This window comes from Strix aluco, chromosome 5, assembly GCF_031877795.1.
Source record: "Strix aluco isolate bStrAlu1 chromosome 5, bStrAlu1.hap1, whole genome shotgun sequence".
Taxonomy (NCBI): Eukaryota; Metazoa; Chordata; class Aves; order Strigiformes; family Strigidae; genus Strix; species Strix aluco.
The window spans coordinates 32927827-32954736 of record NC_133935.1 but is presented as its reverse complement, the minus strand read 5'-3'; the positions used below and the strand labels follow the sequence as shown (position 1 = coordinate 32954736).

Here is a 26910-nt window from a genome sequence, read left to right as displayed (position 1 = left end):
TCCACATGCATGGAAACCACTATGCCACAAGCTTTCATTCCCGAGTCATTTCTTGATTTAGGATGCCCCCAACACACAGTGGCAAAGCAGAGGCAACAGTGGTTTAGGAAATGAAGAGGACTAAAACTCCTCTTTTCAGACTGGTTTGGATGACGTTCTTGACCATATACTCTGAGGACAGCTGTGTGGGGCAGGGACCAAACTTCCTAAACATTTCTAACATAATAACCAACTTACTGCTTAATTCCTATTGTTTGCTTTCACCTCAGTTGTGAATCAAGGCTGTGCTTTCAAGCCTGGGGTATAAAACCATGTCAGTCATGGAGTCTAATATTAATAAAAAATAGACTTTGAGTGGGCAAATATCAATCAAAAGAAAAAGGAGAACTCTGGCTGGCAAGAGAACTCATACCTATCTAGAGGCAGGCAGCACATGTGGTTAGTGTACTTGAGCATGTCTCTCACTATTCAGGGAATTCATGGCAGACTGCTGAGATGCTTCCCATGTGGTGAGCAGCTGCTACAGGCATTGCTGGTGGGTGCTGGTAGCTGGAAACATCTAAGAGGGCACAAACACTGTTAAGTGAAAGAGCCACGCAATTACAGCCAGGGAACTACCCTGAGGTGAAAAAGGTCCCATCTACAACTAGAATGTAGAATAAATATTCACCAAAAAAAAAAAAAAGAACTGCCATGGTTTAAATGACACACAAGCAATAACCAACAGGTTATCAAGAACAAATATGGTCTTTTGCCAGCTTCTGAAAAATGAAATGGCTGGTAGGTATCTGCATTATGAGAGGTAACTCCATGCAGAAATTCCTCTTCTCAGACAAACCAGTACAACCGAGATTCAGGATACAGCCTTTTACATCTGTCCTAACTGAGGAGTACATTACCTCTTCAGACAATTCTTCAATTTGCCAAGCTCATTAGGGAACCTGTTTCCTAACATTCCTGCAGCCCACCCACAAAGGATTCAAAAGGAAAAATGTATTCAGCTCAAGAAGAGCAAAGTCTAAACACTGCTAAAGAAAACAAAAGGGCTGCTTGTTGCAGAAATGGCAACTGAAATTGAAAGTAAAAGAACAGCACTAAAAAGCAAAACTAACTTTCTTTTGAACAGGTATGTCAAGTAACTCACCACATAACTTTGAAAAATACAAGCCGAATAAGTTAGAAAGCTAAGAATTTCAAAATACTTAGTGAGAGGCTCACAGTGGCAGTGCCAGTGTTTGATGCCAGGACAAACGCATTATCACAACTGGCTGTCAGACGCACTGGAGGCTCAGGAGGAAGCGAGCACGTGCCTCCTCTGACCCAGCAGGACAAGCAAACTCCCCGACAGCCAACACCCAGGCTTTGAGAATCGGTCTTTCCCACAGGCACACCCCACGTCTAACTCAGACAAAAAGCAACACCACCACAACAGGTCCTGTTCTGTTCCAGGTTACATCAAACGCAAACAACTGAACTCCTCCAGCAAAGAAATTAGAAGAAGAGAAGATGGCCAGTCCTGTGTATTTGCTAATAGTTTAAGATGTACAATAATAAGAATATCTTGTTATTTCTGCAAATGTTTAGCTTAGTCCAAGCTAAATCCCAAATTTGATCCTTTTCCTTTTTCCGTTCTTATTTTTTAAAATGAAATTTCTTCCTCCTAGGAAACATGCGTCTTAATAAATAATTACCAGAGTAACAAAACTCTCAGTTTATAGACATAAACAAGAACTAGAACTCAAACAGAACTCACATAAACCAACATTCTTGGTATAACCTTCAAAAATATTAATGTCTCCATGTCTTCAATCTGAACAAAAAAGGAATATACAGTAAGTCAGGAGATTGTTATTGTAATTATTAGTATTCTACTTCAGTGTACAAAACAGGACACAGAAAAATTACCCCTATGGCAGCTAATTCCCCCTTGAGTTTAATTACAAAATTGTTTAATCATTTTCATACAAAATATTTATGTGTCAAGGTAATTATTATGGTGATGGCATTAATGCAATCAATGGGGAGAGTACTGCCTACATCCTAAATTTTTAATAGTTTTGTTATAATTAATAGAGAAGAATTAAGGTTTCTAACAGCTTAGATGGTTAGGAGATTTCCTAACTGAAGTTGGCTAGAAAGATTATTTGGCTTCTGACACAAGGGTTTCTGTCCTTTGAAGAGTAAGGAACCACATCTAACACTTCAGTCAGTCATTGTGACAGATGGACTTTATCTGGACTGGGTAATGATGTAATCTTGCTCCACAGCAACTTAACCGATACCTTCTCTGGCCATGTCATTCTGCTTTTAGCTGCTTCACGTGCCTCTGTAGGACTCAATGAAGGAAACATTTTAAGTTGGATGCTGTACCATGTACTACCCCAAGGTTAACATGACATCCTTTGCATAATTTCCTAATTAGTATTTTAAAAAGAAAATTTCTGTGAGACAGGAAAACGGTCTCGTCTGTTCTGACTTCCATGATCTGGGTCTCAGCTGACGAGGGAGACACACTCAAGGAATCCACCTCTGAAAAACCAAGGGCAGGCCTGAAAGTTTCCCAGCACATTTGGACAAGGAGCCCTTTGTGGGGACTCCTGCACTCAGGGAGGTCTCTTTGCTGCTGCTTGCACCTTCCCCCTCTCCGTGGCACGAGAAGGGAAGCAGAGGCCTGAGCCTGTCCCTGAGCAAATATTCCACGTCTCTTTCACAGCTGTGAGGAGGAACCAGGAGAGACCCGTGAAACCTGACCTAGGGATTGTTTTGTCTCACAGGAAGAGTAAAACAATCATAAACACAGGGAAGGGAAGATCCTGAGGTTTAAACTGTTCCTTCCTTGGATGAGGCTTTGAGTGACCTGGTCTAGTGGAAGGTGTTGGTGCCCATGGCAGGGGGGTTGGAACTAGGTGATCTTCAAGGTCTCTTCCAACTCAAACCATTCTGTGATTCTGTGATTCCCACAACAGCAGGGCTCATGCCCTCTAACCAGCCTCCCACTGAGGGTTCTGCACGGGAAGGGGGGTGCCTGCAGAGGGAAGGGAGCTTCACTGAAGGAATGGGTGAGCCGGCCTGGACTCTTCACCTGGAGAGAAGGTGACTTAGGGAATCACAGGTGGAAGAGAGGACAGGTAAGAGCTACACATGCACTCTCTCCACCTTCAGTTGCAACAACTAGGCTGATGGAAGCAAAACGAACAGGAGGAGGTGGTTCACCACGCAGCAGAGAGTGGAGGTGCTTGCCAAAGGATCCTGTGGCTGCGCAAATATCACTGTGGTCAATGGGTGTCTGGACAGGTGTGTGGAAGACACCTCCACTGGGGGTCCTTGCGGGTTGGAAACAGAATACTGGACAGGAGGCCCTCTAGTCTGGAACCACTTGGATTGCTCTTATATTCATACAAATTTACTGAAAGAAGCGTTGCCTGTAGTTTTGCAACAGCAGGCTTTACAGTTGTCACACATCATCTACCCCACCACCATCAGTCTGATCAAATATCTCGACAGCTGCAGAAAGGCAGCACAAAAAGGGCATAAACTTATTACTGTGTACCCTAAGTTGATAGTGATGCAGTCATGTGGCACCCTTGATCCGGATCAAGCACCAGTGGACAACTAAGCAGTGACCTGGCATCACTACTGGTATGACTGTAGGCTCATGAAGGCTTGAAACGTTCCTGAGAGAAAATCTCAGATCCTGTGGGATCCTGAGCTCACGTGGCTGTGAGCAGCTGCCTCAGTTCACCTGTCTCCTCTGCATTTGTCCCCAGCCCTCGCTGGCAGCTCCTGCTCTCCTGAAGTCCAAGAGCTTCCTCCCAAGACCTTCCCTGTGGATCTTGCATGGAGCATGCGTGTCCCTGCAGCTCCACAGCGACAACACGGCAGAGGCTGCTGCGTACACTGTGATGCCTCAGGGTCACCGTGGCGCAGGCATCGTGTCAGGAAGACGGTGGGAAGCGAGCAGTGAGGGCGCGGAGGGGAACCGCACAAGTGAAGCCTCCTGACAGCTGCCAGGGGAGAGATGGAGCTGTGGGCCGAAGCAAAACTCTGCATTTTGGCGATGTGTCTTCCAACAACAGGAAGAAATCCCACGCTGCAGGGCCCGGGGGGTGTGCTCTGCTGCAAAGGGCGTTTTGGGGGTGGCCCTGGCAAAACCCAGAGTCACTGTCCTGCAGGTACAGACGCTGCAGCCGGTGAGTCGGGACAGGTCAGGAGGCGACAGTGGAAAAGCTCACCTCTGCCCAAGCCTGCACAAGGAGGCTTTTCCCTTTCACTGATTTTTTTTTCTTAGTCTGATTTTAAATGGCGTAATTCCTCCCACAAAAACATAAAAAAGGAATCACTTCCTGCAGACACCTGAAACGTTAGGAGGGTTTTGGCGATGTGTTTCTAAGCGTCGTGAAGACCCTTCAGCCAGCTCAGATTAACTGCATCGCGCGTGAACTGGGCGGAGAGGATGAGGGGGGGAAACACTAAATACTGTTTTTCTTTAGTTATAACGGGAAAAACACCGGGGCGCGCCCCGGTTTGAGCTCCCCGCCGCGCGCAGGCTCGCCCCCGCGCCCCGGTTTGAGCTCCCCGCCGCGCGCAGGCTCGCCCCCGCGGCCCTCTCCCCCTCCTTGCTCTGTCCTTGCGACGCGCTGCACGTAGAGGTCGGGCAGATCACTGCACCCGGGCATCCCGCGAAGTAAGCGGGCCACCCGGGGACGACCTGTACCCGCGCAAAAATTCCTCTCACATTCGCAGTGAGGACCCGGGCGTCACCCCGGGTCGTTATTTTCCTTACTCATAAGTTTAAGGCATAACCCTCTCCTTCCCGCCCCGTTGGGAGAACCCTAAGCGTTAGCTCTGCCGGTCAGGGCGAGCGGCTCCCCGCGCCGCCCCGCCCCGCGCACGTTAGCGTCCCGTGGCCCTGACCGCTCTGCCCGGTCTCCTGCTCCTTCGCCGCCGCGTAACCGCTGCCGCGGGCCGAACCGCGGCGGGAGGCGATTGGTACTGTATGTAAATGAGCGGCCCGCGCGCCGCTGGGGGTTGTGGGACGCCCTCCCCGCCCCCGGCCGGCGCGCATCGGGCGGGGCCGGGGCGGGCCCTGCCGTGCTTCTGGAGGCGGGGCGCGGAGCGGAAGTGGTATGATGTCATATCCGGGTCCCGCTCGCTGCGTTCTATCGTTGGGCCCCGCGACAAGATGGCGGACCTCTCTCTGGACGAGCTCATACGGAAACGCGGTGTGACGGTGAAAGGGAGGTAAGCGGCCGGGAGCGCAGCGTCCCGGGCCCGGCGGCTCCTGGGGGTCCCTCTGTTCTTCTGGTCGTTCCGCTCCGGAGGCTGTAAGCCGCAGCCTGCCTCAGCGCGGCCCGGCCCTATTCCCTGCTCTCGCCTTCCCATTGGCTTAGGCGTTGGTCTGTGGGGCTGTGCCTTTGGTGCAGATTGGTGGCGGTGGCCGTCGCTTAGGGCCGGGGCGGGGGTCTGCCCCCCGCCTCACCCAGCTGTGCCTGGTGCTGCCCCGTGGGCTCTGGCCCCGGCGGGGCCGGCACGCCCAACCGCCTCTCCCCGTCTCGGGCCCTTCTCGTTTCTCCCGAGATTCCTGGCACAGCGCATTGCTTCACTGTTGCCTCCGACCTGCGCTTTCCCTGCTAGCTCCTGCTTTTCCCCGCCGATTAACCCCGTGGCGCTCCCCAAGGCGGGATCAGCAGGGCCTCGGCATCCCCTCGCTGTCCGGGCTGCCCTGTATCCGCGGCGGGAGGTGCTGCTGGGCTGCAGCCCATCGGCAGGCAGTGCCCCGGGGGTGCCCGGTCCCCCCGCAGCTCCCGGGAGCGGTGCGGTGATGGGCGGCACGGGTGCATTGTGGGATAGCCGTGGGAGGGGTAGTTGTGCCACAGGGAGCCGTAACTGTAGCAAAGCTGAGCGGCATCCGCACAGGCGAGGCTTCAGGCTTCAATGGCTTCGTCAAAATTGCTGCCTGGCCCTTGGAAACTGTAATCTGTAGCTTAGTTAATGATACTCCGACAGATTGCTTGAAATGCTTGTGTAGATGTGGAGTGTGTTACATTTTGGCTACAAGATTAGGTTTTTTTCTTTGTGCGGCAGATGTCGCCAAGTGTAGGCTGGGCCATTTACTCTAATGCAGCTGTTGGCAGTTCTTATCGGGCTTCTTTGGTAGCTTTTCATCTTCTCTTTTGCCGTGGTTTCTTGATGCTTCTGAAGATCTTGTCTATGGATTTCTTCCCACCTGTGTTAGCTAAGTGTGCTCATTTTCTTTGTTGTTTTGCTGGTTTTTTTAAATGTAATGATCATTGGGAAATACTCGGTTTTAACTCCGAATGTCTACACTTATACACGTGGAGTAGTATTTTGAAAGTTAGCTGATAACACATACTAGCAAAACATTCAAACACATATTTAAATCCAAGTCTAGACAAGGCCTTAGCTTTGCATTTTCATTCGTGTTATCCTGTGTGCTTAGAACAGTCTTACACTATTTAATATGCCAAGCACCTCCTTTCTGCTTTTTCAAATCCCTCCTTAACTCTCATTTCTTCCAGGAATTCTTCCTGCTTTTATTTGCTGAACAATAATCCCTCTGCAGCACTGTAAGAATTTTTGTGCCTTGCATTTCTATTGTTTGGCATGTTTAGCTCACTTTATAAGATTTCAGTGGTAGCTAACTTGACTTTGTGAAGGCTAGATAAACTGAATAAACTTAAATAATTTTATCCATGCTGTTCAGTAGTCTAGATGAAAGAACAGAAAAATCTTCATCTATAAAATGTACTAATCCACCAGATATTCAAGCCAGAACTTGATGTTCTAGAAAGTGAATTAGATGTTTGAGATTCCCTTTTATTTCAGGTGCTGTGGCACAAAATGCCTAAACAGTTAATGCTGTTATAGGGTAAGCAGTTCTCAAGCAAGAGAGTTGCTTGTTAGGATAAACACAAGTCTTCAGAGATGGTGTAATCTTCAGTACAGAGCTTCCTAACTGATTTCATGAGTTTGTGTCATTAACAGTTTTAACTAATTCCGGCTTAAATGCTAGTACATATACTTCTGGTTTTACTTTGGCCTCTTTTATGTGCATTAAAAAGAACCATTCATCAAGCCCTTCTGCAGCACTTTAACTGAATGCTTTCAACATGGCTAAATTAATGCTTTTTAAAATTACAAGGAAAGTCTTGCTCTGTGGCTGTTGCTTTGTGGGTACTGTTAGTCTTCTGTATATTATTCTGGATATATTTTAATACATGGTCTTACTAATGCTCCTGCTTCTTCTAGCTAATGTGCTTTGGCTGTATGAGAGAGCAGCTTGTAGGATTCTTAGCTAGGTAACAAAATGGGACCCCAGTCCTGGCTTTCTAGTTGTCTGGACACAAGAATGAAAGAGGCAGAAGTGGAGATTCAGTCTTTCATCTTTTTTTTTTTTACAGAGGTCTCCGCTGGAAATACATCACTAAATAATGTTAAGATTGGAGGGCTAGATCAAGACATACTGATATAAAGCTGTATGAAGAATTCAAATTGCATCATCATTTGAATTTGTGATGTTAGCCTTTTGAGTATTACAACAAATTCTAGATATTTACTTTTAGACTTTATAATACTGGACAATATATCTCAGAAAGCAGGTGAACACTGGCCCTCTGTAACTTATTTTGAATTTTAAAAGGCCAACAGCAAGAATATTTTTTTCAGTACCTTAACTTCAAAATTTTTTTACCACTTTGTCACCTTTTTAAAAAAAGAAACCCAATGGAAAAAAGGAAACCTTAAAAGTACTTAGTGGAACTGTATTAAAAAGTTAGACAAGCTGTTTCCTTTTAGGGGAGATTTTCAAAAAGTGAATCAGACATAAGAAGCTAGTTTCAGCTTTTGCTATGTGATGGACTGCTTCTTAGTAATACTTGTGTACAAGTGCAAATGCTCTTTCTGTAGGCTGTTATTTTTCTGTGCTCAGTATTGTGATGGTGATGTGGTTAAAGTAAAGGCCATGGAGTGTAGCCGTTCTCTTAGTAGATTAAAGAATGGGCCATGATGTTAAAAAGTAAATTGACTGATAGTATTCTTGATGGAAGTTAATCAACTTTGAAACTGGTGGCTTTGGACTGAGATTAGTACTGGTGCTTGTACATCCTAAAATCCAAACCTCTGTACTCCCACAGATCTGAACTTGCTGCCTGGAATTCTTGAAATTGCATGTAGGTCCAGGCTTCCTTTGTATCAGGACATGTTACTGTATTACAAAAAATGCTTTAGGAGACCTGCTCAGTCCTAAAGCTAGAAGGTCTGTTTCTGTTCCTCTTTGTTGATGAATTTTGTTTAAATGTAGTATATACTTAGCACAGATGAAGTCAGATCCTTTACTTAAGTCTGTAAATGTGAGTTTAAAGATGGATTTTGGAAATCAGATCCTTAACTGTTTACGTAATGTGCTGGGTTTGTGTGTATAGTGGGGGAGGGGGCTACTGTTGTGGCCCCCTGTGAGAAGCTTCTCAAAGCTCCCCTGGCTCCAAGTCAGACCTGCCTCCGGTTGAGGCTGAGCCAATTAGCAATGATGACTCTGCTTCTGTGATAATGTATTTAAGAAGGGGAACCTGGGAGGAGGAGTTGGAGTTGTGAAGAAGACACCTGTGCAAACACTGAGGTCAGTGGAAGAAAGGAAGAAGAAGAGGGGGGAGATGTGCCAGAGCAGATGCCCACCTGCAGCCCGTGGAGGGCCCCACACTGGAGCAGGTGGCAGTGCCCAAAGATGGCTGGGACTCTGTGGGAAGAAGCCCCCCCCGTTGTACTTTGATACTGGGAGGATTGCAGCATGTGGGAGGGACCCACACCGGAGCAGTTTGGGAAGGGCTGCAGCCTGTGGGAAGGACTCATGACAAAGTTCATGGAGGACTGTCTCCTGTGAGAGGGACTCCACACTGGAACAGGGGAAGAGTGCAAGGAGTCCTCCCCCTGAGGAGGAAGGAGCAGAGGGACTGATTGCACACACCCCCACACCCCCTGCCCCCTGTGCCACTGAGGGAGAGGAGGTAGAGAAATCAGGAGCAAAGCTGAGCCCTGGAAGAAGGGAGGGGTGGGGGGAGGTGTTTTTAAGATGTGCTAATGCTTCTCACTGTCCTGCTCCATTAAGTGGTGGTGGTGTTAGTGTCTGAATTAAATTGATGTTCTTTTTTCTTCCCCTAATGAGTCTGTCTTTTGCTCTTGACTGTAATGGGTGAGTCATCTTTCCCTGCTCTTATCTCCATTCCTGAGCTTTTTGTTTTATTTTTGCCTTCCCATTCCTGAGGGGGAAGGTGTGAGCAAGGGGCTTCCTGGTGCTCAGTTGCAATCTGGACTCAAACAACGATGGAAACCAGGACATGTAGAAAGTAAAGTCCAGCATAAAACAGTTTAGGAGCTCTACTTTGTATTTGGATGTCTAACCTGAGTGGATTTCTGTGCAGTAATAATGAGGTTTTGTTTGCAGCAACACAAATATTTTTAGTGATACTCTATCACATCTTATGTCTGAAACTCTTTTTTCTTCTTTTTTTCCCAGGCTTAACACAAGGCCGGTGTTTGGAGGTGTAAGATCTCGCATTGGGATCCAGCAAAATCTTCTAAGTAGATCATCACCAGCTGTCAGCTTCCAGCGGACATTTGATGCCCGACAGAAGATAGGACTCACTGATGCCCGACACAAACTGGGGGTTAAAGATGCGCGTGAAAAACTGCTTCAAAAGGACGCTCGGTTCAAAATCAAAGGGAAGGTGCAGGATGCTCGAGAGATGTTGAATTCCCGTAAGCAGCAAAGTGTTGCTGCTGAAAAGGTGACCAAAGTGGTGGATGCCAGAGAGAAGATAAGCTTAAAAAGGAGCACTCCAGCTGCTATTAGCCCAACTGTGGGGACAGTAAATCCAGCCGTGAAAATCACCAAAACTATCCAAGTAGGTCAAGCAAGCGACCTCTGAGTGTCTCAGTTATTCTACAGCATTCCAATAGAAATGATAATACATGAATATGTTTGCAATAGAAGCGATGGTGATACAGTTCAGTCTAGCCTGTAGGGCAGGATCAGAGCCTTTTGGGTGTCCTTGCAGCTGCTTGAGGTTTTTTGTAGAATCCCAGCTTTCATTTAAATTTTCATTTGAATTTTGGGCCCAATAAAGACTAAAGCAGTGTTCCAGTCAGCATTAAAGTAGTTGTCTTGAATGGTTAAGTAGTCTCTTTCCCACCTGAATACAAAGAAAATGTATGCGTATTGTCATTCTTATACCAGCCCTCTCTGCAAGTCTGATGTGGCTTGTCCTGTCTAGATAACTGGTTTATCCTAGTGGTGGGATAACAGTTTAGGATATGGGGCTATGTTTGTATCTAAGTAGATCTAAAATTCATTGAGCCCTTCTACAATTTCATTATTTCTACTTGTCTGGTTTCTAGAAAAGCCCTGGCTTCCAGGGAGTTGCCTGATTACATGATGCATTCCTGCTGAGGCTCAAGATTTATTTCAGTTGCAGTATAATCAGTTGATCACACTAACCGACTGATTTCTTTTGATAATTTTCTAATTCATTTTATGTGCACATTCTTAGCAAAATTATCTGAGAAACAACTACTGTTGAACTATGTGTGTCTTGGGTACAGTGGGTAGAGTCAGAAGAGAAGTTTCCAGACTGCCGGGATTGTTGTTTGAGGAGTGGTTTTGTTCCTCACATCTGCAAGCATGTAACTGAAGTTCCTAGCCTACCTCTTCCCAAAGAGGATGCTTACACATACTCAGAAAATCTCCATTCTCATCAGTTTGAAAGCCTAGATGAGTCTTGCTTTCTGTACAGCTGTAGGTTTTGCTCAAGAGTATCAAACATTTCTGCTGTAAATTAACCTGGGAAATTTCCTATTACTCTGCAGGTTTGCTGCCAGACTGACCTAAGAAAGAGAAAGGACTCTTGTGGCAGTAAGAAGGGCTAATCACAGAGCAATAGAGTGGTCTGTTCAGGAGTCTTTAATTAGTAGGGTAATTAATACTCATGCTGTCCTTCTAAGCCAGGTTGCTGCCATTAGGAGTTGAACATTTTCTACAAAGTTTCTAGGAGTTAAAATAGTTTCCAGAGACTTGGTACAATAGCAATTTGCTCTGACCTGATTTTTTTTATGACTTGGTTTGACATATAGTACTTTCTGTTTTTTTAGACAACACAGTGCAGGAAAAAATATTGTAGAATGTAACAGTGATTAAGACTGTAGACAAAGCCATACACGTGAGCAACTACCTAATTTTTTAAAGATTTATACCAAAATTTTAAATTGCCTATGGCCACCCTCTCTTCCCAAATGTGGGAGCAGAATTAGACTAAAGTATCTTGATCTGAGATGCAGCACACAGCTCTTATGTCTTGTTCTGTGGTCTTGTTTCTCATAAAGGAAGGAAAAAAGTCTTTGAAACCCACAGAATTTCCATAGGTCTGCTGGTGTTTCCATAGGACAGGTACCCTTGTTTCTGACTGGTTAGCGAACTAAAACGTGAGGGTGCTGTGGTGTAAGTTACAGTCTGGAGAAAATGCAAATCTGAAGATTTTATTGCCTGGATGAAGTATTTTTGTAAGAGCTATTTTCTGTAATGGACAACTTCCAGCTTTTTCAAAAACCAAAAGGGCATTTTTGAGGCAGTTGCTGCTTGATTTCAGTTGATTAGTACAGCTGCATTCCCTGGCTGCTTCTGTTGGGGTTTCCCTGTTTCACAGGACAACAGGCTCCAGAAGGTCACCTACATTACCCTGTGCATAATTTTATTGCACTATAACTTATTCCAGCTCTAGTGTGAAGGGACAGTATATACTTGTCCTTTAAAATGGCATTGAACTAAACTGTGTTGTGTCCCAGCGTGTTGAGTTTGATGGAAATAGGTATCTGTGGTTCCCTGTAGCATGAAAGAAGAGAAGCTTATTTACTGTTTTAGCTCATCCATAGTTTTGTATTGGCGGAAGTATAGATCCAGTCAGTGCTGGCAGGGCAGGAGTTAAGTCCCCTTCACACTGACTTGGGACTAAAACTCAAGTAACTTGAATCAGTTTCTCTGCATGGCCTTAGGTTTTAATTTCTTTGATTAAGTGAAGCTATCTCATATTGAACATATTACAGGAAACACAGATGTTATCTAACAGCATATTGTGTTAATATATTTCAAGAGCAGGAGAGTGAGTTTCATTTAAGTGGTCTCAGGGTATCAACTAACTGCTCTGATCTTCTGAAATGGGGAACTGGTGGACTGTAGTGTTTAATGCTTTGGTTCTTTCTCTCTAACTGTAGCAGAAGGCTCCAGTTCCTGGACACTCTCATCCAGCAGGAATGAGGATCAATGTGGTGAACAACCATACACACAAACAGGTGTGTGCCTGCTCTGTGCTCTTTTTTTGTTACCTTTTGGGGGGAAGGAAGGTGTCCATAAACATTGGCAGGCGCAGAGATAACTTTAGGAAGGAAGAGTGGAGGTTCTCCAGCAGCTTAGCTCCCTATTCTTGTGTGGTTAAGATACTTTCATGGTAATTGAGGTTTTCATTTAGTCTGGTCTTGGTTCCTTGTGTATTACATGAATGTGAAGTAGGCATTCCCAGTTTTAATCTGTATGTGCTAATGTGTTTTTTTTCTGGACGCTGTGACCTTTAGCTCTGATGATGTCATTTTGTAAATTTCTCAGTGATGCATCAGATCAATTTGGTTTTGATTTGCCATTCTGCCAGCCTCTTCAGAGAATGGCTATGATTGTGCGTGGTCAAATGATCTACAGTGATGTGGGAGAGGGTGTAACCTTCCTGTGAGATCCCAGCTGTGGGTCCCTGCTGGAAACCTGATAGTGTACGATGTTAAGGGGTATTCTGGTACACATATCCCTTATGATTGCCATATCCCTTATGAAACAGACTTTGAGGAAGACCCTAGAATTTGTGCTGTCTCTTCTGGGATCAGTTTTAAAGACTTTTGTCACAGCCCCCAGCCATTCAGCCACCTTACCACCTTGGGTGCTTTTCGAGAGGAATTACACGTTTACTTATTTTGTGTGTGTGTACACATAAAGTATTACATGAAATATTGGAAAACTGATATTCGCAATATCATGTCCTGGGTTTTTTGGCCTTGATTATGGTAACCCTAGCCATTTGTGTATGTTACCTCTACATTGACCTGCTGCCCTCACCTATCCCAGATGTTGTCACTTAAGGAAGTGTCTTCGTTATTCTGACCTCATCACTATAAGCCTCGAATCAATTTCATTTGTCTCAAACTCAAGTTCATTGTTCTGATGGCTAGCATTTTTCCCAGTTCTTTCCTTTTCTGCACAATTCTCCTCTGTTCTACCACCCCTTTGTTTTTTTCCTTCGTAGCATTTCTGTGTCTGGAACAACTTTCCTGTTTGTAAACCAGAATCTTGCTGACTGTGAAAACCCACTTATTTTGCGAACTATCATTGCTAATCCCTCCATTTTTCTTTACCTTTCTACTGAATTAATGGGGAGCTGTTTTGAGTTGTGACTTCTTATGTTCTGGGCAGTGCCATATGTGTACAGACTTTCTTAACATTATTTAGAGTCTGTGAAAAAATATTTGTGTAGGAGTTTGCCTCAGTATTTTAAGGCAGGGCTATGAGTGTTATTTTGAACTGGGAAATTAATTATTCATTCAGTAAACCTCCTAGTGCAGTGTTTTCTAGTGCCAGACGGATATGTGCTGTGCTGAGGAAAGCAGGCTATTCAAAAGGAACGCTTGGTTCAGATGTATTTGGCAGGCATCTGCTTAATTTAAAAAAAAAGAAAAAATAAAAAAATCATATGCACAGCCTTCAACTTCAAAGGTAGCAGGGTGCTAAAAAGTAAGACTTTATTCCATTAATGTGGCTTCATCAGTCTTGATGAGGTCTAGGGATTAGAGAAATATGTATGTGGTTTCAGTACACATAGAGAAACAGCTTTCCTGTGGCATTTCTGCAAAAGAAGTTTGATGGTTTTTACACTGATGTTTTGAAATGGACTTCAGCTCTGTCCACAAGCTGCAAGGACAGGAGTGAAGTCCAGTGTAGTCATGTTCATTACCTGAAGAAGGCTGAAGACTGGAGAAAACTGCTTCTTTTGGAAATGTCTGGATTAAATCTACCTGCTTGTAAACTATAACCTTGCTTCTCTTCAGGGTCTGTATGACATGGAAGATGATGATGAAAGTGTTTCTCCCCTTACTAGCAAACAGATGAAAATCACCACCACAAACAGTTTCCTGCACAACACGGTAAGGGATTATCTGAACAGTCCCCACCACGCCATGCTCACATTGGGTGGACACACAGGCTGCGGCTTTACAGGGCTTATGTTCTTTTAAAGTATGTAAACGATGCTTTCTCCTGAAATGTTTACTCTTCACTCCACCCTTCCCTTTGTGCCAGTGCTCCTAGTTGTTTTTGGGACACAGTCCTTTCAGGCTTATGGTGGTTTTATAGGCCTCTTGTAGCCAGAATGTGTGCTTTCTCCCTTGCTGGCAGATTGCTGCCTGTTAGCTCTTCACTTTCTTTCTTGTTGGGGAAGTGCTTTGAATCTATCTCATTATTGTTTGAGCAAGCAAGCAGGGGGAGCTTTCTGCTCTTTCTAGAGACTGGACATAAAAGCTGGAAATCTCTTGCCATGCAACGTCTTAGTTGGCAGCTTGTTAGGGAATACTGATGATCAGGAGAACATGTAATTTCAACACACAAATGTGAGGTCCTGCTCTTGGGATGGGATAACGCTCTATCTTAAGCTGAGAACTGACTGGCTAGAAAGTGGCTTTGTAGGAAAGAGCCTGGGGGTCTTGCCGAGTGGTATACTGAGTTAGTGCATCCTTCCAGCAATGGCGGCCAACTGTAGATTGTATCTTAGTAAGATCATAGCCAGCAAATCAAGGAAGATAATTATTCCCATCTGTTTAGCATTTTGAGAATGCACCTGGAGTTCTGTGTCTATTTTGGGCCTCTGCAATACAAGAAAGACACTAACAGGCTGGAACTAGTACAGCGGGGTGGTCAGAGGGCTGCAGCATATGATGTGTGAGGAGAGGGTGAGAGCGGTGTCTCTTAAGGCTGAGAAGGCTGTAGTGAGATCTGTCCACTCTCACTGCCTAATATGTGGTCATAGAAAAGGCAAAAACTGAAGGTGAGCCAACCAATGTGTTGCAGCACAAGAAATTCTCGTTGGGGGAGGGGAAGTTGTGCAATTCTCAGGGTAGAGATCAGCAGCTGGCACAGGGACCCAGAGAGGTTGTGAAATCACCATTCTTAGATATTCATAGTTTAACTGGATAGGCCCTGGGCCAACCTGATGTGTCTTTGAAGTTAGCCTTGTTTCAGACATGGGGATTGGACATAGGTTTACCCCAAATTATTCTGTGGTTCTGAAAAAATAAATTTGTGGAGTTTTACCATCGTACAGGCAGTCTAGTGCAATGATTATCTCATGTTTTTTTCTTGTGGGTATTCAGATTAGAGTTCCTGGCCATTTGTGATCCTTAAAAGCAGCCTTATGGGTTGTTTTTTCTTCTGCAGGAGTAACTGTGTTATCACCAGTGTTCACAGCAGCTATCAAGCACAATTTTAGTCTGGCTTTACACTCAGGTAGTTCCAACTAGAAAGGTTACACTGCATGTCTTTGTGTGCCCTAGCTTGGTGTTTCTGAAGAAGTATTGCTGTTTGTACCAGGGTAGATCAATCTTATTGTTAATGAGCAGTCTCTGTGAACACTTTGTAAAGTACTCGAAAATCTTTGGATGAAAGGAGTTTTTCAAATTCAAATTGCACTGGTAAAGTTCATTTAAGAAGAATATGAAATTAAAAAGTGCTTGTTAGTGAGGGAAGTGCTCTTCTGGGATAAACATATCTTTTTATGTTTATGCCTAGAAACTTTAGTTGATTTTTGTCTCAAAGCTGAAAGTCTCCAGCACTGTAGTGGCTTTGACACCAGGAAGGATATGCAGTTCTTAGTGCATGCTGGTAATACTCTCCTGCTGTAGGTGCTTGAAAAACAGGGATGACTTCTTGTAGCCTGCAGCTCTTGGAGATACTTTATTCTTTCTTCCTGTAGACTGGCCTGAGTGGCAATAAATTTTCTCTGTCCAAGACTGTTCCCCTGACTAAAGTCGTCCAGAATGATACGTACACAGCTCCACCTGCACCTCCCTCTCCTATGCGGACGAAGGCCTTGACAAACATGTCCCGGACCTTAGTGACAAAGGAGGAGCCTCCAAAAGAACCAGCACCTGTTGAGGTGAGCCCAGGGAAGTGGGAGATGCTCTTCATAGGAGTCTCTGAAACTTGCTGTTTATTGGTCATGTGAGCAGCTCATTTCTGCCTGCCTTCCACCATTATTTCTGGGACTTCATCAAGCTTACTCTGATAACTGCAACCCATGACCCAAGAATTTAAAACCTGTCTAAATATCCTTTTTGTCAGAGTTTGAGACATTAGGAATTCTCAGTGCATCTTGCTTCTCTCAACTTTTCTCTCTAGCATGTGAGCACACGGTCCTGGAGGAATCTGTGTTACAGGGAGGTGGCAGTTGTTCAGACACTCACTTGGTGGCTTCCATGTCCTTAGGAATAGTGTTTTAACACTACTAGATATGTTGTTTTCTGTCCACTCCTGTTAGCAAGGAGAAAAACGTGGTTCTTCCAAATACAGTTTCTTGCTGTACACACAAGACCTCTCAGGCAATTTGTAGACAACCTACCTGGAATTCCTTTGCCAAACTGCCAGATGTTGGGTTGTCATGGTTTAAACCCAACCAGCAACCAAAACCACATGGCTGCTTACTCACTGTCCCCCCGCCTGGGGGATGGGGGCGGAAATTGGAGGGGTAATGGTAGGAAGACTTGTAGGTTGAGATAAAAACAGTTTAATAATTGAAATAAAACAATAACAACAATAATAGAAGGTACAAATGCGTAACATGCAATGCAATTGCTCACCACCTGGTGACCAATACCCAGTCTGATCCCAGAGAAGCCAAGATCCTGAAACCACAATCCTAGAAGCAAGAAGGAGTCCTTGCTCTTCCCAGCCAACCCTCCTCTATGTATTGAGCATGGTATTATATGATACGGAATATTTCACTGGCCAGTTTGGGTCTGGTGCTCTCGCTCTACCCCCTCCCAGCTTCTTATATACCTGCACACTGGCAGGACATGGGGAGTTAGAAACAAGGATATGGTACAGGTAACCCACCAGCTGTTTCCAGGCATGTTAAGTTCAGCATACTCCTGAGGGGCTGGAGCTGTCTTTTGAGGTTTGCTGGCTGGTGTAGAGTGCAGCAGAGAGACACGCTTAAAACTGTGGGTGTGACCAGAGGGTACTATGTATGTATGTGGGTTAAGTTAGTGTTATACTTGGGAATGAAAGAGAAAAGTTACTTCAGAGAGAAATTAGCATGGAAAGGGCCTCCTTTTCACCATCAGGTGAGTTGGGCTTTTGTAACCATTGATACTTCCTATTACTAGCTGTGTAGCTCCTTTGTGTATGTGTATGGACTTTCCCAGACATCCCTTTAGTGACTTTTTAATCCTTTCTCTGCTATGCTGTCTTGCCTGCTGCATTTCTGACCTTTTTTTATGTGATGCATTTGTTTGTGTTGGCAGCTGGCGTTCAGTCCTTTGGAAGGCACAAAAATGACTGTAAACAATCTGCATCCTCGAGTCACAGAGGAAGACATTGTTGTGAGTGTTGCTTACTGCTGAATTGTGGATGAGTGACACTTCCTTCCCTTATCCTACCTCTTTTTTGATAAATCAGTTGATCTATGGTGAATGCAATGAAGAGGGGTATGATGTGGGTTTGCTTTCCTTGCAAAAGCTTTGAGGGTTCCTAATTGTTTTGGGGTTTGTTCACTTTTTTAAAAAAGGTGTGCTTAAGAAGATGGGACAAAAATCCCATTTCTGGAGTGTACTGAGATACCTGACATCATTTAGAAGAGTTCATGCCAAATGATGCTTAGTGTTCTTGAGTTTATGCCCCCATCCAAATTATCTAGAGCTTCCATTCTCAGCAGGCTGAGAATGAGCCTGGTCTTCATGTGTGACAGATGGTATAGAGTATTGGCTCGAACTTTTCTGCTCATACAACCTGTATTACTAATGCCAGGTACTCATACCATAGCAAACACAGTGAGACAAGTGTGGAGATTCTGCCATGTGTTTACTAAGCAGGATGGGTGATGCAATTAGGAAACTAAGCCTTTCTCACTCACTGTCTTTGGTTGAAGTGATACCTTTTATGTGACTGTGGTTGTGACTGACAAGATCTCTGTCCTCAGGAGTTATTCTGTGTGTGTGGTGCTCTGAAGCGAGCCCGGCTGGTGCACCCTGGAGTCGCTGAGGTAGTATTTGTGAAGAAAGAAGATGCTATCACAGCATATAAGAAATACAACAACAGGTGCTTAGATGGTAAGTTTGAGGCCAGAGTTGCATTTAGGATAGATAAAACAATTGCTACTTTTCCACCTCAGTAGAGAGTTTAAGAGCATCGCAGATGCTCATATGCTACCAAGAGAGAAGAAATGCCAGAAAATCCGTTCAAGAGCTAGACAGTGTAATAGGCTCCTATGTAACTAGCTGAATATATGCACAGTTTATGTAAGTGAAACTCAAAAAAAATTTTCCTAGAAACAGAATGTTCAAAACTAGAGGCAGGGTCCCAGTGAGTCTGCTGGTCTAACTTTCAGATCAAATTTCTTTTGTTTCTAATCTAGTGCTGAGAACTAGATAGCCCTTAGGAAGGCTTTACCTGCTTACAGAGTAGCAGTTTGCAAAGTACAAGTAAAACTAATATTTGCAGAAGTCTCAGGGCGTAGGCAAACATTTTGAATTGAACTTGTAATACAATTAGTATTGGCTTGTCCATAAACTCTGAACAATGTAATGTTTAATCTGGATACACCTGTGATGATGATGTAGACTAAAATTAGCTGTTAATTTTTAGCTGGAAATAGATGCTTTTTCCTTCTCTAGATGAGTGACATGTTGTGAATGTCAGATGAGCAGACAGCTGAGAATGGGACATTCTCTTGTGTCTCTGCTAAGGGTTTTGTACCTATATGTAAATTCTTCGTTAGTGTGATTCTTCATATTGTACTGAGTGTTTCAGTGGCTCTTCTGTTGCTGTTATTTTTTGCAACAAAAGATGTATCAGCTGTTCTTTCTTATGTTTCCCCAGCATGTGGAACTCTATTGATGGCCCTGTTGCGTGATTTCTGGGGTCTTGCCTTACCACAATTCTGATAGGAGGACTTCTTATTGTGCTTTTGTTTAGGTCAACCAATGAAATGCAATCTTCATATGAATGGGAATGTCATCACCTCAGACCAGCCTATATTGCTGTAAGATCACTAATATTTGCATGGGGGGAAGAACTGAACAGGTTTGCAGGTTTGGTTTTGAGGAGAACCTGAGGGGAGGAAAACTGTTGGCGAATTGTTGTCCCATTAATATTTTCCTTCTCCTCTGTGGCACACTCGATGTTGAGCTGAGCGCACTGTAGCTTGACTCCATAGTGTTCCCAGCCCTGAGGTTCAAAATGAGTCTGAGACGAAGTTTTCTAAAGCATGTTTAAAACCTTTATCTCTAATATTGTTAAGGGGATAACACTGATAACAGTAAATGCATACTAGTCTTAAATTTTATTTCATAATGAGAGGTTAAATACTATGTTTTAATCCTCTAGCCGATTGAGTGATACCCCTTCAGTGAAGAAGGAAGGGGAACCACGCCGGTCAAGTGCAAGCGCCTCCTCAAATCCCCCAGCTGAAGTGGACCCTGACACTATCTTGAAGGCACTCTTCAAATCCTCAGGGGTCTCTGCCTCTGTGCAGCCCACAGAATTCAAAATTAAACTCTGAGAAGGGAGAGCAAGCCGTGGACTGGAAAACTCATTAAGTTGGAGAATGAGAAAAGTGCAGGAGTGCAGATGTTTGCATTTGCCTGCCTTGAAATTTTTTGTTTTCTATGATCGCTACCTTACTGTACAATAGTGTTTCCTCTTGTGTGTGTACTTTCTGTTTTCATAGTTGGAGTTTTCTTCCATGATTTTTTTCCGAAAGAATAACCTCCCCCTTCTGCCAGTAATGTATTACCAAACATATACCATGTAACTCCCTCGTTTACTCCAAAGCCACTAGTGGCCATTAAAAGTGCACATAGACTTTGAGGGAAGGAGTGGTGATCATCTCCTCCTTTCTTCTGACTGACCTTTAACTAAAAGGTGCATCCCTTTGATTATCAACAGGCAAGAACACCACACTGTTTCTGAAATTACTGTGCTGGGTACAAAGTCAGGCGTGGCTCTGTACAGGAAGCACCGTCTTGCATCTTTGATTTGTATGTGTTCAGTGGCATACTGCTTCATTCTGGCTGTTGGATATTGTTCTGCTTATGAGCTGTGACATTAAGAAGTGCGAAAAACTGAGCTTCCCACTGTGTATACCAGCCAGCAGAGGCATCAGGCAGAAAGGACGTATGCACAAGTGCACTGCCCATTGTGCTACAGGAGGGATGCTTCAGCTCTGGTAATGCAGAGAGGGGATGTGCGGGGCGGGGAGGCTCTGGCATTTGTACGATGAATGTATTGGCCCCCAAGGGTCAGGCTCAGTTGCTCTCCTTTCTGGACTGAAAAATGAGAACCAGTGTTGTGTTCAGAGCCAGAGGAAATCCAACTGTTGCACTCCCGTTAGACTATTGCATCCTCCTGTTGATGCAGGGACATTTTTTTTTTTCCTAACTTACCCAGTGTCCTATAAAAAGGAAGGAGCTGGGGCCTTTTTCAGATACTAATATATAGGAAACAGCTTTTTCTTGTGCCTGAGAGCTCATTTGGGCAATGTTTGGCTGCTGTGCGGGCATGCTGCTTGCATGCAGGGATCTGGAGGATGATTGCTGCACTTCCTGCCTTCAGGGAGAGGAGAGCAGTTAGCACCCTGTAAGGAACCCATTGGAGCGGAGTGTTAACCTCCGGTGCAGAGCAGCAAGGATGCACCTTGGGCCAGTGAGCAGCTGTGACGAGCCACAGGCCACTAGGTGGCACTTCCAACACTTCCTTTGTTAGTACAGCATTATGGCCATGGGTATTTGAAGTCCCGGCAGCTCCATTCGTTTGTATTTGTTCAAATTGTATTATAAGAGAGGAAAGCTAAGAGCCACTTCCAGAATCTGGTTGGGGTTTGAACTTGATCCTTCTAGCTAGGAGACTAACCTAATCCATTCTGTTCAGCTCTGCTGAACTTTAATGAACTCTGTTAACTGTTGTAGGTCCAGATTCCATTTCTTGGTCAACCTTCTTTCTTTTGCTTTCTTGTTCTGTATTAATTCTTTACTCTATCTAGCTCGTGCAGACCATTCCTCTATCTCACTGTATCCCTTTTAGCTATGGAAATAACTGAGGACTTGGCAGGACTTGATTTTCTGGAGTACTCCCTTTGGTTTGGAAGTCAACACCACCATTATTGGTAGCGTGTTTCATGTGAACAGCAGATGTTTGTACGGGAGGGGACCTAAGACAGCTATTGTTCTCCTTTTTTAGATCACCCATCAAACACCTGTGTTTTATTAAAAAAAATGGGGGAGGGGGTGGAAACATTAGGGGTTGGAGAAGATAATGTATTATCTGTTTCTGAATAAACGTTTGTTATACAGAGTGGATTCTAAGCCTTTTTAGATGCTGTGAAGCAACTAAAGATGGGTGGAGTTATTCTAACATTGAAGTGAGTGTGCTTTTAGAAGAATCTAGAAACTTCAAAACTGATAATGTGATGAAGAGCAAGAGGAGTATATGGATGAGAGAATTGATACTCATAAGCCTTTTAATCTGGATCTTTGAAATTAGTAGCTGATCTGTGCTACTATGTGGGAGTAACTTCTGTCCCCACCTAGTTCCAATTCTGTTGTCACAGAGAAGAAAAAGGGTCTCTGTTATTGACAGCCTAGTAATTTAAAAAGTAATTTTTATAAAAAGAAATACACAGCTGTGAAATCAGGGTACCAGTTCTAGGTGAAGTAGGGTACTTTAATTATCAACTAGATAGAAAGCTGTGGAAATGTGAAGATGCATGTATTGTGAGCCTGTATCTTGTCTCTTCTGAAAGAATGGGGAGATCCAAGTATTTTTTTAATAGATTCATGTCCATTCCAAAAGCCAAATATATTGCAAGGTGCACTTTATAACTTGCTGTTAAATTGTGCATTGTGTTTAGGTTATCTGTGAGTAATTAGGATGACATTAACATACTTTGGAAGAACTACTGTTCTCTAGCTCTGTGATCTATGGCAGTATTTATTTTTTTTTAAATTGATGAAGTCAATGATTGCCTAAACACCATGCCATGATTTATCTTACAGCTGCGTTGCTCTTCCTGTTCTCAGTCAGCTTTCTGAAGTTATCTTAGTCTTCTAATACTTCATAGTGTGTTTTCTTTCCTTGGGCACTGAAAGAGGAGTAACCAGTTATTCCTAGTCCTTTTCCACTAGTTCACCTTGCAGCTTTCCAGTTTCTTCTGTGTTCTGCAATAGTCATGCTAATTTTGTCTGCAATTCCACAGAGCTCACCTACCACTTTCTGACCACACATCTGTGTGCATTTGACCTCATGTAGCATGGTTATATTTTTGTTCGTTTGTTTTTTGTGGTTGTTTTTTTTTTCCTGGGCTGCTAGAGATTATACACTTGTATATGAAACACTGATTGTTTGCACTAATTCGGTATGGCTGGCCAGGACAGGTGGTAGGTAATTTGTAATAGTGTTTCTTTCTATTTGCTTTTTCAAAAACATGCTGACTTCTGAAGTGATGCCGCAGTTTCAAAGTTTGGTGTATTTTCATGGTTTTTGCATGTACCACTTCTTCTGATAATGTTCATCAGCTTGGATATTTGGTTGAGTCAACTCTCCATATAATTTCTTACTTTCACTGACCTTTTTTCACCTTGTACATGCATCTTGCTTCAGTGGTCCTGTCTTCCATTCAGTCATAAATAGAAGTTTCTCTGTAAAAGAAATCTTTTTTTTTCCTGATTAACAAGAGTCTTTAAAAACAGTTGTTCTTACAGTTGTCTTTGAATGGTTTTACATATCTTTAAGATTGTTTTTATTTGCCTCTCTAGGGCTAAGCCCATTGCCTGTGCTTTACACTGTTCAGGTCTTCATTTTCAGAACTGTGACACTGAATGATGGTGTGTAATGAGCTTTCTCACAGAGCATCCTCTAAGGAGCTCTGGATGGGGAAGCCTTTTTGCTAACCCTGGGACGGCGGTGGCGGGTCCCTGTCCCCTGGAAGGCGCCGCCCGCGCCGACGGACCCGCCGCTGCCGCCATTAGCGGCGCCGCGCCGGCGCGGAAAACTACAACTCCCGGCGGCCCCTGCGCCCCGCCGCTTCCCGCCGAGCTAAGATGGCGGCTGCCAGGGAGCGTGTGGCCGGAGCGGCGCCGGCGGGCTACACGGGTGAGGGGGCCTGGGGGCAGCGGGGAGGGGCCGGGAGCGGGGCCGGGGCGGCAGCGGGGTCTTTAACCGGTGCATCGCTCGCAGCTCTGGCGGTGAAGTTCGGAGCGCGGCAGCGCTCGCCCCACTACTTGTTGGTGAAGGAGCACCAGGTGCGGGAAGGAGCCGACACCGCGCACCCTCCTCGCCGCACCCTCTTCGTCCTCAACGTTCCCCCGTACTGCAGCCCGGTGAGTGGGGCTGGCGCCTGGCGGCCCGGGGCGGGGGGCTTAGCCGGACGGCGGAGGCGGCTGGAGGCCGAAGGCATCGCCTCAGGAGCGCGGGGCCGTGGGCTGAGGAGCCAGGCGTGCCTCGGGCGAGCTGCGGGCGGAGGGGCTGGGGCCGTGCCGGGGAGCCCCCCGGGGCGCGCTGTGGGCCGTGCGTGAGGGGATGGGGAGAGGAATCCCCCTGCTTTGCTGTACCGCTTGCTCTCCCTTCGCTCCCAGGACGCTCTGTCTGGGCTGTTCGCCCGCTGCGGGCGTGTCCAGTCTGTGGACATCTGTGACAAGCCAGGGACGGGAGAGAAAAAAGAAAAACTGACGTCCAAATTCTTCAACCGCAAAACTGTAACGGTAAAACTGGGGCGGGAGGGCGAATATTGATGCTTTAGTGGTCAGAATGGGAAAAGATTGCAAGCGCTGGGTGGTGCCATGAGATATGGGAAACCATTTGGGGGCATTGGGTAATGTGGTTATTTATTTAAGTTTACTCTTTTTTTGGTATCCCACTGCAATTTGTAGTTTGATATTTTATTTGTACTGCAGCTCCTTGCTGCGTCACCAGTTTCCCTGATGACTGGGCCTAGGTGTCTTTTTCTTTTAGGGATTTCAAGTAGCATATGTGGTATTCAGGAAACGAGCTGGTGTCCAGGCAGCCAAGGCCCTGTCACAGGAAGGTCCCTTGCTGATATCAACAGAGAGTCACCCTGTGAAAACTGGCATTAGCAGTAAGTTGGCCCTAGCTATCTTCCTGCTATCTAGTGTCAGGGAAGAAGTATACTCGTTCCTTGCTGAATCCTACCTTGCATGTCCCAGATTAATTCTCACCATTTTGTACTGAGTCAGGAGATATCCAGTGTTTCACTGTCTGGCTTTTATTATTTACAAGGTAGCAATCTTGTACTGAATGTTGTAGTCTGGTCTAGTGACTGTGGGAGAATGGAGTCACATGGTACAATGGAAGAGCAGTTTTTCCATATACATTTTCAGTGTTACATAGATTCAGAGAAACTGGCTGTGTCTTGCCCTCAAAATGGAATCCACACTCAATAACAGGCACCAGATGTCTGTTAAGATGACAGCACTTCAGATGTGACCCCTTGACAGGAACACAACCCTGATTGTTGCACCTCTTGGGCTTAAGGCTAGCTTATTCCTGCTTGGGAAAGTTGCAAATTCTTTCTATCACTTACAGGCTGTGGCATGGGCCACAAGTTGGTTGAGCTGTGGCAGTGGGGAGGCTGAACAGGAGTGGGAACAGAGCGTGTCCTTCCCTGCAGCAGTTCTCTCTAGAGCGGCTCAAAGGCATCACACTAGTGCTTGCTTCTAACAGGCTACTGCTGACTTCTGCCCTCTCTGTCACAGAGTGGATCGCCAGCTATGCTGCCTCAGTCGTGGATCGGGAGGAGCTGAAGGCTGAGGTGGATGCCTACATGCAAGACTATGACAAAAAGATAGCAGAGGTGAGGCCAGGCTGGGGAGGGAACCTAGCTAAGCAGTTTGGGGAGAGGAAAGGAAGAGAGAAGATCTCTCGATGCCCCAGCCTCAGTGGAAAGGGCAGAGGGAAACACACTGGTTGGAAGGGTTATTTTACTCCCAGTTGCTGATGGGCAGTCAGGCCCTGGTTCGGTCCACAACACCTGATCCTTGCACCAAGGGCTTACAGTAGGTATCCACAACTAAATTGGGTCCTGCCTGGCATGCAGCATTGTGACTGAGAGTTGAATGTCTGGGCACTTGGTCCTACGCCTTCCTTCAAATCTTGTGCAGAAGCCGGAGCTGTAGCTTTGCATGTGTTTAAGGGGGACTGTGGGGGAGCTGGGTGTCAGGCTGGCTGGCAGCCCATCTGCACTGAGCTGCCTCACCCTCCTGTCTTTGCAGGAAGAAGCCAAAGCGGCCAAGGAGGAGGGTGTTCCAGATGAGGAGGGCTGGGTGAAGGTGACACGAAAGGGCCGGAAGCCTGGCCTGCCCCGGACAGAGGCTGCCAACCTGCGGGTGCTGGAGAGGGAGAAACAGAAAAAGGCCCGCAAAGAGCTGCTGAACTTCTATGCCTGGCAGCATCGTGAGACCAAGAGAGAGCGTGAGTGTCCAACTCTTCTCCTACCCCTGCCTGTGTCTCTTGTCTCTCACATTGTGGCCCAAAGAGTGTGTCCTTTTTCCTTCAGTGGAGGCTATGTCCAGCTGCAGATGAACAGCTGGCTGGGTGGTTCTGTGAATAGCCTCGACAGCTCGTGGGGGGTCCCTTGCCACCACCAGTTCTAGCAAGGGCTGCTGGAATATTTTGCGGGAGAGTGCGCAGGTCATGGCTTTCCAGTAGATGGGAATTCTTCAGTCTGCACAAAGGCAGCAATTGAAAGGGAAAACTAGCGCGTGTCCTCCCCAAGAGGGAGCTGCAGCACTGCCGGAGATGAATGACCAGAGCCCCGGCTTGGCACTCAGCCCAGGTGCAAAAGGACCTGCTCTGGGAAGCGTGTCTGTGGGTGTCAGGACAGAGCCCTTCCTGGTGTGTGGAAGTGAAGCTCCCCAGGAGAGGGAGATCTGCTGCTCCGGTGTGACCTGTCCTCTTTCTGTCTGTTTCAGACATCGCCCAGTTGAGGAAGAAATTTGAGGAAGACAAGCAGAGAATTGCGCTGATGCGAGCCCAGCGCAAGTTTCGGCCGTACTAAGCTGTACTGAGCTGTTCCTCGGGTGCCTGTGCTGGAGAGGGCGAGAGAGATGCCCATGGACTCCACATGCCAAAGCATTTCAAGGAATTGAGGCAGCTTCAGGTTGTGCCTGCCCTTGGATCTGAAATGGGAGATCCCAGCAACTGCTGCTGGAGGGGGAGTTTCCTTCACTCGCACTGGTATCCTGCTTTCCTGGCCATCAGCTGGCCCCGTGGCACTGCTTCCCAGGCTGCTCAGGTCAAGGGGCTGAGGCATTTCCTGTGACAACCTGTATCGCTCTGCCACGCAAGGCCCTCCTAAAGCTTGGGATTGACCTAGCACAGCCTCTGCAGGGGCAGGGAATGGCTGAAGAACTGTAAATAAACTGCTATGTTCTCAAAACAGGGGAATGCCTCTCTCTTCCCCCTTGGTCTGCTGTGGGGGACAGCTTGTGTGCTGGGGTGGCAGTAAAAGTCACAGTTTGTATGCTGGTGCTCCTTTACACATTTTATCTGGGGGTGAGTAAGAAGAGGAGGGAAGTGACCTTGAGAAAAGC

At 45.7% G+C, this 26910-nt stretch overlaps 2 protein-coding genes and 1 non-coding gene across 6 annotated transcripts; 2 read left to right on the top strand and 1 right to left on the bottom strand.

Annotated features, from left to right (window-relative positions):
- Nucleotides 1–4651: 4651 nt before the first annotated feature.
- On the bottom strand, nt 4652–4800 carry LOC141924888 (U12 minor spliceosomal RNA). The gene has a single exon (XR_012623689.1). It is a non-coding gene; the product is annotated as a U12 minor spliceosomal RNA (small nuclear RNA).
- A 285-nt stretch (nt 4801–5085) lies between these two features.
- On the top strand, nt 5086–21663 carry POLDIP3 (DNA polymerase delta interacting protein 3). 4 transcript variants are annotated; one of them, XM_074826823.1, is made up of 9 exons: nt 5086–5241; nt 9530–9917; nt 12280–12354; nt 14149–14244; nt 16065–16247; nt 17614–17691; nt 18288–18417; nt 19283–19349; nt 19694–21663. In XM_074826823.1, the coding sequence occupies exons 1-9, from the start codon at nt 5183–5185 to the stop codon at nt 19866–19868; spliced, it is 1251 nt and encodes a 416-aa protein (XP_074682924.1). In that variant the 5' UTR covers nt 5086–5182; the 3' UTR covers nt 19869–21663. The 4 variants fall into 4 exon arrangements, with proteins under 4 accessions (XP_074682924.1, XP_074682925.1, XP_074682923.1 ...); XM_074826824.1 differs by having other exon boundaries at nt 12277–12354; nt 16101–16247; XM_074826822.1 differs by having other exon boundaries at nt 12277–12354.
- A 139-nt stretch (nt 21664–21802) lies between these two features.
- Nucleotides 21803–26756, top strand: RRP7A (ribosomal RNA processing 7 homolog A). Its single transcript, XM_074826827.1, has 7 exons — nt 21803–23455; nt 23540–23682; nt 23938–24063; nt 24314–24437; nt 25075–25172; nt 25591–25789; nt 26290–26756. The coding sequence occupies exons 1-7, from the start codon at nt 23404–23406 to the stop codon at nt 26373–26375; spliced, it is 828 nt and encodes a 275-aa protein (XP_074682928.1). The 5' UTR covers nt 21803–23403; the 3' UTR covers nt 26376–26756.
- Nucleotides 26757–26910: the final 154 nt, after the last annotated feature.